Source organism: Castanea sativa, chromosome 6 (genome assembly GCF_040712315.1).
Source record: "Castanea sativa cultivar Marrone di Chiusa Pesio chromosome 6, ASM4071231v1".
Classification (NCBI taxonomy): Eukaryota; Viridiplantae; Streptophyta; class Magnoliopsida; order Fagales; family Fagaceae; genus Castanea; species Castanea sativa.
Genome location: NC_134018.1, coordinates 5,224,132 through 5,236,020, shown reverse-complemented (window position 1 = coordinate 5,236,020; position 11,889 = coordinate 5,224,132). Strand labels below are relative to the sequence as shown.

Below are 11,889 nucleotides of genomic sequence, written 5' to 3'. Positions count from 1 at the left end.
TTTCACGCGATTCCCACTTTGGTCCTTATATTTTATTTTCACCGCTTTTACTCCTTATCCTAAAAAATGCGTCTTGTTTTTGTCCACGCCATTACATCAGAGACGAAAAATGCACACGTGGCCAACGGAGTGCATTGTTGGCATACTAAAAGCTGATGTGGCCATTAAAATAATAATAAAAAATGTTATTTGGCATAAAAAAAGCCACATCAACATCTAAATTTAAAAAACTAATTTATCAATTTTAACTAAAAAAAAAAAACTAAAAACATAATTAAAAACTAAAAACTACATTAATCAAGATCTAAGTGTATCTAGAACAAGAACAGCAAAAATACCAACTAGATATTTCTAAAAAAAGAAAAAAGAAAACCAACCCAGATTAGAACCAAATGCAGAAGAGAAGTGCTACGTCCACAACATTTTTACAACAAATCATAGGTGGTTAGTTGTTATTGGTTCAAATTTGAACCTAACACTAAGATTACTTTTTTGCCCCGACAATAACAACCAGTAACATCCTGCCACTTAGGATTTGTTGTAAAAATGTTGTAAAAATGTTGTGGACATATCATTTCTCAATGCAGAATATCCCCGGCAGTGACACCATAGTCCTTGATGAGGGTATCATTCTTGGCCAATTCTCTACCTCCATAAACTAGCTTCTGCTTCTTCACTACAAACCCTTTACATGTCTGGATCCTAAGTTTCACTGATGATATCGAATCGGACTCCAACACCCGCATAGGAATCACAGATCCAACAACAGTAGAGTATACAAGAATGGATCCTTCCCCGCTTCGATAATGCCTGGCAGAATTCATTGATTCTTTGCGAATTGGACTCAAAGCAACACCAGCAGCAGACATTGTGTTCAAATAACTTGAACCCCAACAAGAAACTTAGGACCCGTTTCTCGTTATCTAACTCCAATTACATTTTTCCGTTCGAAAAGCTGTACAAATCCATCAATATTTTCTGGCTCTTCAATCAAAATTTGGTCAAAGAACCCCAACTTTCTAAAGAATACCCAAAAATGAAAACCACACAAAAAACGTGAAAAACAATCTATACAAAATCACATGAATCCAAGACCAAACAAACAAAATCTTTTCTGAAATTTCAATAATATGCAAAACCCAGAACATAAAACACAATGAAAATCAAACTCTTCAATCTCCTGGCTTCAAAGATGAAATCTTTGTTGTTGGCGTTCTAACATCCAACAAAGATTCAAGTCCCAACCCCATTAGAAACAAAACAAACCACAACACAACACAAAGGGAATTTGCAGGCTAGCGCAGTAGGGACAAAGAATATAATAAGTTAACGCACGTTTGCAAGGATTTTGGAAACTAGCATCTTGAGTTTTAGAAACTCGAGATGTGGGTAAAACTCGAGTCTCAGAGACTCGCTTTGGGCCCGTTTTTGTAATTGAGGAGGTGGATAGAAAATGCCACATAGATCTCGAGTTTTAAAGACTCGAGTTCTTTGAAACAAAAAATCGAGTCTTAGACACTCAATTTTGTTGGTGGAAACCATTTTTGACACATATATCTCGAGTCTATAAGACTCGAAATTTAATTAAAAATTTCCTAGATCTCAAGTCTTAGAGACTCGAGTTTTGCTAGACAAAATATAATTATGCACACTCATATATCAAGTCACTCACGAACATTCAACCTCACTTAGAACTCTCTCACCCACACTCAGCCTCACAGCCTCACTCATCACATTGCCTCTCTCACTGCTCCTCCCTCTCAACAAATTCATATATCAGGTATGGGTTTTTTGAGGACTTTGTCATTGTAGTTGGGTATTATTTGTTGTTGGGTGTGGGTTAAGGAATTTGACTATTTATTTTGTAGAGAGAGAGGAATCTAAGTAGCAAAAACGACAAGGTATTGAGTAGAGAGAGAGAGAGTACCTTCGGCACAGTGGGTCAATGGGAGCAGTGGGGAAAGAAAGAATAGTAACCTTCTAGTTCTGGGAATGGCTCAGTGGGTTTGGGTTTGGGGCGCTTGAGTGCACTCTTGAGGACTGGAATTAGAGGCAGAATTGGCAAAGAAGAAGAAGAAGAAGAAGAAGAAGAAGAAGAAGAAGAAGAATTAGTGTCTGAGGAGTTTGGGTTTCAAAGCTTGAGAGTGAGGAGTGTGAGAGTGTCTGAGAGTGACAGTGTCCAAGAGTGAGTGTATGAAAGCAAGAGTAACGAGTGAGGCCAAATTTTAGGTTTTAAGTGGTCAAAAACGTGTTTCTGAAACCCGCTTTTAGTAAAAACGTGGATTAGGAATCGAGTTTTAGAAACTCGAGTTTGTAAATCGAGTTTTATAAACTCGATATCCACATGGAAAACTTAGTCCACATCATTTTATGAAAAACCTTCAAAATCGAGTATTAAAAACTTGAGTTTTATAAAAATCTCGAGTTTTAGAAACTCGATATGCTAGTTTCCCACATTCTTTCAAAACCGGGCAACTAACGAAATTGTTAGCATAGTAAAGTTATTTGGAAAAAAAAAATCACACAACACAACACAAAACAAAACTCTCTTTACTGTGGTTGGTTTTTCCTTTTTTTTTTTTTTTTTTTTTTTTTTGAGAAATATCTAGGTTAGTATTTTTGTTGTTCTTGTTTAAGATACACTTAGATCTTGATTGATGTGGTTTTTGGTTTTTAATAATGTTTTTTAAAGTTAGATGCTGATGTACCATTTTTTAATGCCAAATAACAATTTTTTTAATTATTTTAATGGCCACGTCAGCTTTTAGTGTGCCAACAGTGCACTTCGTTTATCACATGTGCATTTTCCATTACTGATGTAACGGTAGGGACAAAAACGAGATGCGTTTTTCAGGATAGGGAGTAAAAGTGGTGAAAATAAAAGATAGGGACCAAAGTGAGAATCACGTAAAAATGTAGAAACGAAAATGTGGTTTTCGCCAAAATTTATATATAACTTCACTAGGATGTACTTTTCTCTTTACATTATATTTACATTTGAATTTTAAAGGTATTTCTATAGTCTATGGTAGGAAAGGAAAGGACTACATAATTTTTCTTAGTATCATGCATCTTGGAAATGTTTGTTTTGTTGGTGCAAACATAAACTTAGATGAGTAGACGTGTAGTTTCAAGGGAAAGTTTAATATGGCATATCAAGTCTTACGTCATTATGGAATTGTAGAAGACTAAAGATTTTGTCACCCACTACCAGTCTACCATGCACATTAAATTAAGCAAGTTCTATTTAGATTAGGAGATGATGAGATATTCTTGAGGTTGGTTTGTATTTTTTCATAATTAAAATTGTCTTATCAAATTTAGTGCAATATTTGATGTCTAAATCTCTTTGATTGTTTTTCTTGTCTAAACTTAGGTTCATTTGTTCAATTTCTTTAGCTGAAGAAGTATTAGGACGAAAAATCTGAACGAACAACAATCATGCTTCTCCACCATTTTGCTACCAAGGAACGACGTTCACACCATTCTCTTTAGCTGGATTTTTTTTTGTTTCAATTGCTAGAAATATTTTTCTCTCCATTACTACCCCTTCTCTTTTCTTTTAAAATTTTCTTCTCCCCATTTTCAACAAAAACAAAAACCTCTTCTTCTCTATGTTAGTCTACTTCTTTGCCTTTTCATTTGTCCCATTGCTCTCTACTTTACAGTTACACTTTCTTCATTCTTTTCACTCTCTTATATTTTGACTTTTCTTTTTTCCATTTTATTTTGTATAAATTTGATATAATTTCTCTTATTCAATCCATATTTTGTTCTTTGTTATAACTCTAATTATGGTTAATGGTTTTATTTTTAATATGAGTTTTAGTTTTTTTTTTTCTATCACAAAGTCTTATCTCTCCCTTTTATAGCTTTGATACTTTTTTTTTTGGAAATAGTAATTTGTGGTTATATCAAAACACAATCTTCATGACTATGAATTTGAATATGTCTACCAATTGTTTGAGTAATAAATTATTATAAAGTCTATATTTTATTCCATTGGTTTATTTTAATTTTGGTCACGATAATATTGTAATTTTGTAATGAGTTTTAATTATCAAAATAATCTCCTTATTTCTTAAGAGATGAGAAATTTGAATAATAAAATTAATAATTTTAGTTGTATATCTTAGGCAAATATGTCACACTACAGCAGAAGTTATAATGATATGATTTACTTATAAAAAAAATAATTATCAAACACAAAAAATAATAAAATTATGTATTTGTAGAGATAAAAAGATAAAAAAAAAATATACTTGTAGAAATATTTTAGAAAAATAAACAATATTTGAAATAATTATTACTTTTTATATATTACACCCAGTGGTGGAGCTAGAATTTCAGTTTAGGGGGGGAAGATTAAAAAAATAATAAAAAAGAGCCTAAAATTATAAATTGATATTAATAATAAAATTATAAAAAAAATAATTGTCATACAAAATCTATTAAAATATAAATGATTGTGAAATAAATAAACAAATGTAAAACATTGCTGACGATCAATCATCAATGTAAGATAATGATCAAAATATACTTATAATAGGATTGATTGAAACATTTGGAGACATTGTAATGGGCTTGGGTGCTTCTCTTAGGATTTTTGGCATTTTGCTGATTGGTTCTGTAAGCACAGTTAAGATTATTTCTGTGCCTTCTTTTTTTAAAATAGAATAGCCCTGTGGCTAATAGCTTCTGTTAAATTTTTTAGAGATTAACTTGTCCTAATTTTGACGGATGTGATATAGCACCAACTAGTGTATTTTGTTTTTGATAAACTAGCACCAACTAGTGTAGATTGAAAAGTTTATGCTGAAAGTTATTAATTTTGGTTGAATTGACCTCTCAAAACATATTAAAGGTCCAATATTCTTTATTGATCTGATTATAGATTCCTCTAGTACACTCTGGCATCACCCTGAGAAGTTGGAACACCAATCCTGCCCAATCATCTTAATCTCCCTGTAACTTTATTTTGGCCTTTAAATCGGGGAAGAAAAGAAAAAAAGAAATTGGCGTCTATAATTCTTTTCATCATGTACAGTGCATGTTTCTCTCTAACTTGATGTTGCAAACATAATTTAATCTGTTTTCAATGTCTCTATATCATAATGCGTGTAATTATAACAAATATTTTTGTTCCTATGAATCATGCTTTCATTAATTTTTCACTGTAAAAGCAATATATTGGAAGAATAAATGAAGCGAACTTGTCAAATAACTTACAGGAACACATATATAAAAGAAATTTCTAGCATGTAGTTTGGGATGGTTAGATTAATAAGCTGATGAAATTTGTGGTCTTAATTGTTTTGTCTTTATAGATATTTTGGAGACAAGAGTAACATGGCCACCACATGTTCGTCTTTTGATATTGTCACCATCCTTAAGAAAATGCCTTTTGAGTTCAACCCATATAAATTTCTAAACTTGATGTCAAAGATGTGTTAAAATCAATCTTATTATATGTAGAAATACAGAAATGTGCATATACCATAAATACAAAAGGTAAGCAAGGGAAGAGAGATGGCTATCAAAGGTGGTTTTGCTGGCATTAGAGCATGGGAATCAAAATCCATCTCACCAGATGAGACCTGAAACTGACATACTTGTGGTGTTCAATTTTAGGAGGAATATGCTTAGTTTGCATCTATCCTATATCTTGAAGTCGTGGTTTTTAGGTTTTGGCAGAGCCACATGTGTAGTCCTATAACGTTGAGACATTTCCTAAAGTGACTAGTGCATGCAAGGCTTCTTGGAGATGCAACTAAAACTAAATCCTCCTACATTGGTCTGTTTCATATAGACTCCTTACATTGGCCTGTCTCATACAGTCATACTCTCTCATATAAGATGTATTTATAAATCCAACAAGACATTGAATAAATTTGATTTTATTATTTTTTTTATAGACAGTGTGCCAATTTATGTGAGCTATGTGCCCTCCATGTTAACATTAAGTAATTTGGGTAGGGTACGAAATGTAGAGCTACTGGACCAACAAAATTTTTTGAAAGGGTTAATTATCTATTCAAATAACAAATAATATGCATGCTCAGCTTTGCTGAATTACTTTATGGAGAAATTGTTCAGTACTCGTGGAGGATCACATCAGCAATACTAGTGGTCTTCCACTCCAATAATAAAGTGGAGAACCACTGGATATTGCTGATGTGGTCCTCTATGAGAACTGAATAATTTCTCTACTTTATGAGTCAATAGTTTTCTAACTTAATTGGTTGATACATATAAGTGTTTTTAACGAATTTATACAATTATTTAGTGCTTTTTATGTGATATTTGTGATTCCTCATGATTTGTAATTACATAAATAATTGGTTCCATTAGGTTACCTATATACTTGCATTATCAATAATTGCATAAAGATTAATTGTAATATGATATCCTGAGCCGTTATAGATTGGGACCCTCGACAAAAATAGACATGCCACAAATTCCATATATATAGATTAATTACTCATCAATGCAATTTATTTTTAAATTCAATAAAACGGTCCCTATAAGTTGTTAACCTAACACAAACGTACTCAGCCTTTAATTAATTCTACAAGGATTTAATTTTAGAACTATGGACCAAATTCATCCAAAACCAAAGACAACCAATTACTTTTGTTTTCTCTGGCAATTGACTGGGCCCTTTCCTTCCTTTATTTATTTTTTCACTTAGTGTATATGTGTGTAAAGTTCTCTCTTGGAAACTTGAACTTCAATTCTTCCACAAACACTTATACTTATGGAGTGACCATCGCACCAAGGGTGAGTGGTGGTTGTTTTTATTCCTAATACACTGATGCTACTGCCAAGTACTAATTGCTAATTAATTAAGCTGTATGTGATTATGAAATTGATTAATTGCTTATTCCTTTCTTTATTTGTTTGTTGCTTTCTTTGGTTGCTTTCATTGTTTTACTAGTTGTAAGTTATTGCTAATAAATTGTTCTTTGTAATGATAAATTTTAAAAATTGATTGATGTGATACCTTTCCTTTTTATCGAACTAAAACATTTTTTTTTCTTGGATGATTAAGTCATGAATCTGAATGTTTAAATGATTAATTAATTTTTTTTATTGCTTTCTTTAGTTCGTATCATGTTATGTTAGTTTTTTTAATCAAATAAATTTAAAGATATTAAAATAATTATATTTGACTATTTGTTTAGCTACCAAAGTCTTAATAAGTTAGTCCAGTGACTTCTATTTGTATTTATCATGATATTTTGTTCATTTTTATTCTCATTAGGGTTAATTACAAAAAATCACCCAAATATATAGAGGTACTTGCAATATTTGCAGTCCAAATTACAGAAGCTTATAATCACCACGCAAAATTATAATCAATCTTGAAAATAAGACCCTTTTATGCAATTGATAGCTAAGGGTAATGGAAATCACGTGACCCTCAGAAAGTAAATAACTAATTAAATTTATTGATGCACCCCTCTAACATGTTTAGAGACTAAAATAACGATTACAAATTTTTGATAAGCACTAAAACACTCCTACCAGTGTCTTTCACCATCAGTTATGATTATAATGCTAAATCTGAACTAATTAATACGGAGTAAACTAATTAACAATTTAGAATTGTAATTATTGATAAACTAATTTAGAAACTGTTTAGGGGTGGCTTTAGAAATGATACAATAACTTGAATATATCATCATCACAAAAAAAAAAAACACACACACAAAAAAACACACACACACACACACACACAAATACTTGTAGTACTACAATTTCTTTCTACTAATTAAGATGTGAAGAAGAAAAAAGACTGAGAAAAGATAAAGTGAGAACTGAGAATACTGAGATAAGAATAATAAAGTGAAAAAAAGTCTGAAATGATAATAGAGAAGAGAAAATTGGAGAGAGAGAGAGAGAGAGAGAGAGAGAGATATGAATGATATTTGCTACAACTGAGAGTCAAGTCGCTAAGGAGTTAGAGCAAAATTATTGCAATTGCAAAACAAAAGTAAGCATTTATGCTAGCACTGCTAAGGAGAATGTGATAAGATGTTATTGGTGGGTGAAAAATTGATTATAGTATTAAGCTCAAATTAAAATCAGTAACAATTTACCATATAAAATTTATTATTATTAAATTATTATGAAAATGTTATGAATATAGCATTATAACAATCTTCCAACCATACTTGAGAGAGTTAATTGATTAACATTCACTTAACAAAGTTGTGTCATACATTCTTTTAAGGTAATAAAATAATTTATAATTGAATTTTTAAGCATTTTTATACATTATTAAATAATTACTCAAAGATTAGATTTCCGTTTTATTATGAAGATTCATTTTGACTAGTCTCATGATTGCAAAAGCCAAAAAGCATCTATTAAATTAACTAGTAAACTGAATGGTGTCAAATAAAACATAAAATAATTTAAGTGAAATTGTCTTTTAATTCAATATAATAATTACACATTTCATTATGACAATGATTTAAATTTAGCCAAAAAATGATAACAATAATTTAATTCCTTCAGCCATGGTTCTCAAATAGACAGAATAGCAGATCATTATTATAAAATTTGAAAATAAATACAATGAAATATTATAATGCAAGCTGAATCGCACTAAGAGACGAAACTGTATCCTGTGACAGTTTCACTGAAAAGCATTCACACACAACACTTATCATGTTAGAAAAAAAAAAAAAAAACACCCACACACACACACAACACTTATCAAACAAACACTGTAGAGAAGAAACGCTTTACAGAGAGAGAGAGAGAGATACAGGATCTGCTAGTCGCCTGTCATCGTCTGGAGGCCGGACCATTGGAGCAAATCGTGGTAGCAAACTTGTGGAGGCATTATACCGTTGTAGCAAGGATTGGCAAGCAAAGCTGGATTTTATTTTTTTTTCTTTAAGGGCAGTGATATATATATATATATATTTGGAGCAGTCTTAATTTATATAGATTATAGAGTAGAAATATGGGTTTGTTTGTTTGTTTTTTTGGTTGACACTGCTGATTTGATATTTGAAATTGAAATTGTTCATATTAGAAGGAATGAGGCAGACCCTATTTTTTAGGGTTCTTATTAATTTTTTTTTTTAATCCAATTCTAAAATTTATGCGATGGCGACAGAATCGATTTTAAGAGAAATGCGATGGTTGTTGTTCATTCATTTTTATTTTCCCTCCAAATCTCAGGGGGGGCCGGGTAAGCAAATTTTAGTATAATTTATAATTTTGTAGACAATTCTAAAGGAAATTTTAAAAAGTCATGGGGTCATGGCCCTCCCTAGCTCCGCCGCTGTATATATACTTTTTTTTTTTACAAGTTAGGTTAGTCCTGTGACTACCCTAACACAAACATGGAGCTACCCTTGTGCTTGGTAACTTATTTGCTAAGTATGAGAAAAAAGCTAGTTAGCTCAAATTTTTTTTTAAATGTTAATTTTGGTAGTGGATGTGAGTTTTGTTTTTGGTAAAAGGTGAGATAAACATATTTAGAGCCTTGGACTTTAATCACCAATAAAAATATGATATTTACACTTGTTAGTTGTCATGTATAATGCATAAGACTCACTTCACCCAACTAACCACACAAGTAACGTGCATTTCACACACTACAACAAAATGTATTTTTAGCGACGAAAATTAGTGAGTTTCTTTCAGGTATAGTCCCTTGTTGGATTTTGTTTTCTGTTACTAAAAATGGCTTTATAACTAATATTGGAGGGTACAATGAGAACATGAATTGTTTTTATGTTACCAGAACCCCATCTCCCCCTTCCCACAAAAAGAAGCCTTCTTATGTCAAGATGTAGTGGCTCCCTTTGTTATTTTGTGGGTACCAAGTGAAGCCTCCAAGGCTTCATTTACAGGAGGACAAGAACTCAAATTTATTAAAAATTTCAGTTTTAAAACATATTAATTCTAAAAGAAGGCCACCTACTTTATGTGCATGCCTTTGCTATAGGGTTTATTTGGATTAAGTGGTCTTAGAAAAAAGTGACTTTAGTACATGTTGTTCTGGCCCTTCTGGGTGGGTGGTGAATGAAGAATCCTGGTTGTTTGTCCATGATGGCACGACAAAATCCAGGGAAGTGCTCAATAATCTATTAGTATGCCAATTGTTTGGAAATTTGAGCTTTTTTAAAAACATCAATTTTGGTAAGACCTTTTATAACAAATCTACCACTTCTCTAAGATATGGCTCTACATTAGAATTTTCTATTAACTGCATTGGTGACTCAATTCGGTCCATTGGGTTCATTTTGTCTATTCGGACCAATTCAGCCACTTCGGTCCAATTCAGAATATTTGGTCCATTTTGGCCTATTTAGTCCACTTTGATCTATTAGGTAATTTTCGTCCATTTTGGTCTATTAGTTTCACTTCGGTCCATCCGGTCTAGTTTGGTCTATTTGGTCCTTTTCAGTCCATTTCAATTCATTTTAGACTAATTGGGCTTTAAATGATTCTTTTTGTAGGTTACCTTCTCATTTTTGGACTCAAAAATACATTTTTTTTATTTTTAATTTTAAAATTTTGTGTTAAAAAGTATAAAATTTTATTTTACTTGGACTAAACTCTTTAGTTTTGGCCTAAAAAGTAAAAATAAAATAAACATTAAAAATTATAGATATGAGCCCTAAAAAACCAATATGAAAAGCATTTAATGCATTTTAGTATTTTATTTTAGCATTTGACCTGCACTACATGGTGTGACTACTTTTTTTAATGCATTATTCGAAAGTAATTGTATTATATTATACTCGAAAATCTATATTTGTTTTCTACAACTTATACATTAGGAGTAGTGATTTTAATTAATTGGTGTGGCTACTATTAATGCATTGTAAGAAATGTTTCTTATAACATAGTTAATATTTTTACTTTATGATTTTAATGTAGTATTGTTTTTATATTTATGCAGATTTCTTATTGGTGGCTTTAGGGGATTTACTTTTTGCATTACTTGAAGACATTTGAGGAAATCTTCTGTTGGTTCTAATTATATTATGCTACACTTTTTGTATTATTATAAAATATCTTGTATTATTGTATGTGTTGCAAACAATTATTGTATGGAAGAAGTTTGAATTGGATACTTGTTTTATTTTTTACTTGTGGAATGTATGAATCGTTTTTTTTATAAATGTGTTGTTAAAATAAATGTGTTATTCAAATATGATGTTTTAATAATCTAATGACAGGTTAAAGGTTAATATCAAAGCCATGAAAAAAATAAAAACAAAAAATAAGTTTTAGCGATGACTTTTTTCATAACAAATATAGCAACAAAAAATTGTTTTAGTGACGAAATATTTTGTCACTAAATATAGCATAATTTTGTAAGAAATAGTTTTAGTGACGAAAATTTTTGTCGCTATATGTGCTTGCATTTTCTTAAAAATAGTTTTAGTGATGAATTTTTTCGTCACTATATGTACCCGAAAATAGTTTTAGTGACGAAATTGTTCGTAACTAAATATGATTTAATAAACTGAAGTATTTTTAGTAACGAAATATATTTGTCACTGAATAGTGTTTTAGCGAGAAAAACATTTAGCGACGAAACGTTTTCATCGCTAAAAGTTTTTTCTTTTTAAAACAAATCGGACTTTTAGTGACGAAATTTTTCGTCACTAGGACTTTTAGCGACGGGGTTTCAGCGACGAAATGAGTTTCGTCGCTAAAAGTTCGATTTCGTCGCTAAAGGTTCTTAGTGACGAATATCTGGACTTTTAGCGACGAATTTTTTCCTCACTGAAAATACATTTTGTTGTAGTGACATAACAAGAGACATGTATCTTTCTATTAGTGGTTAGATGAAACCTCTTCCAAAAAACCGAGGCAAAAAGTTTTTTTTTTTGTTCAAGTGGAAACTTAGAA

General features: G+C 31.1%; 1 protein-coding gene across 1 annotated transcript; it reads right to left on the bottom strand.

The window, feature by feature from the left end:
• Positions 1 to 578: 578 nt before the first annotated feature.
• On the bottom strand, positions 579 to 869 carry LOC142639325 (phosphatidylinositol 4-kinase gamma 4-like). The gene has a single exon (XM_075813526.1). The coding sequence runs from the start codon at positions 867 to 869 to the stop codon at positions 579 to 581; it is 291 nt and encodes a 96-aa protein (XP_075669641.1).
• Positions 870 to 11,889: the final 11,020 nt, after the last annotated feature.

What these genes read in the sequence shown, in the direction of transcription:
- LOC142639325 (XM_075813526.1), bottom strand. Translation starts at nt 869, where the DNA reads ATGTCTGCTGCTGGTGTTGCTTTGAGTCCAATTCGCAAAGAATCAATG.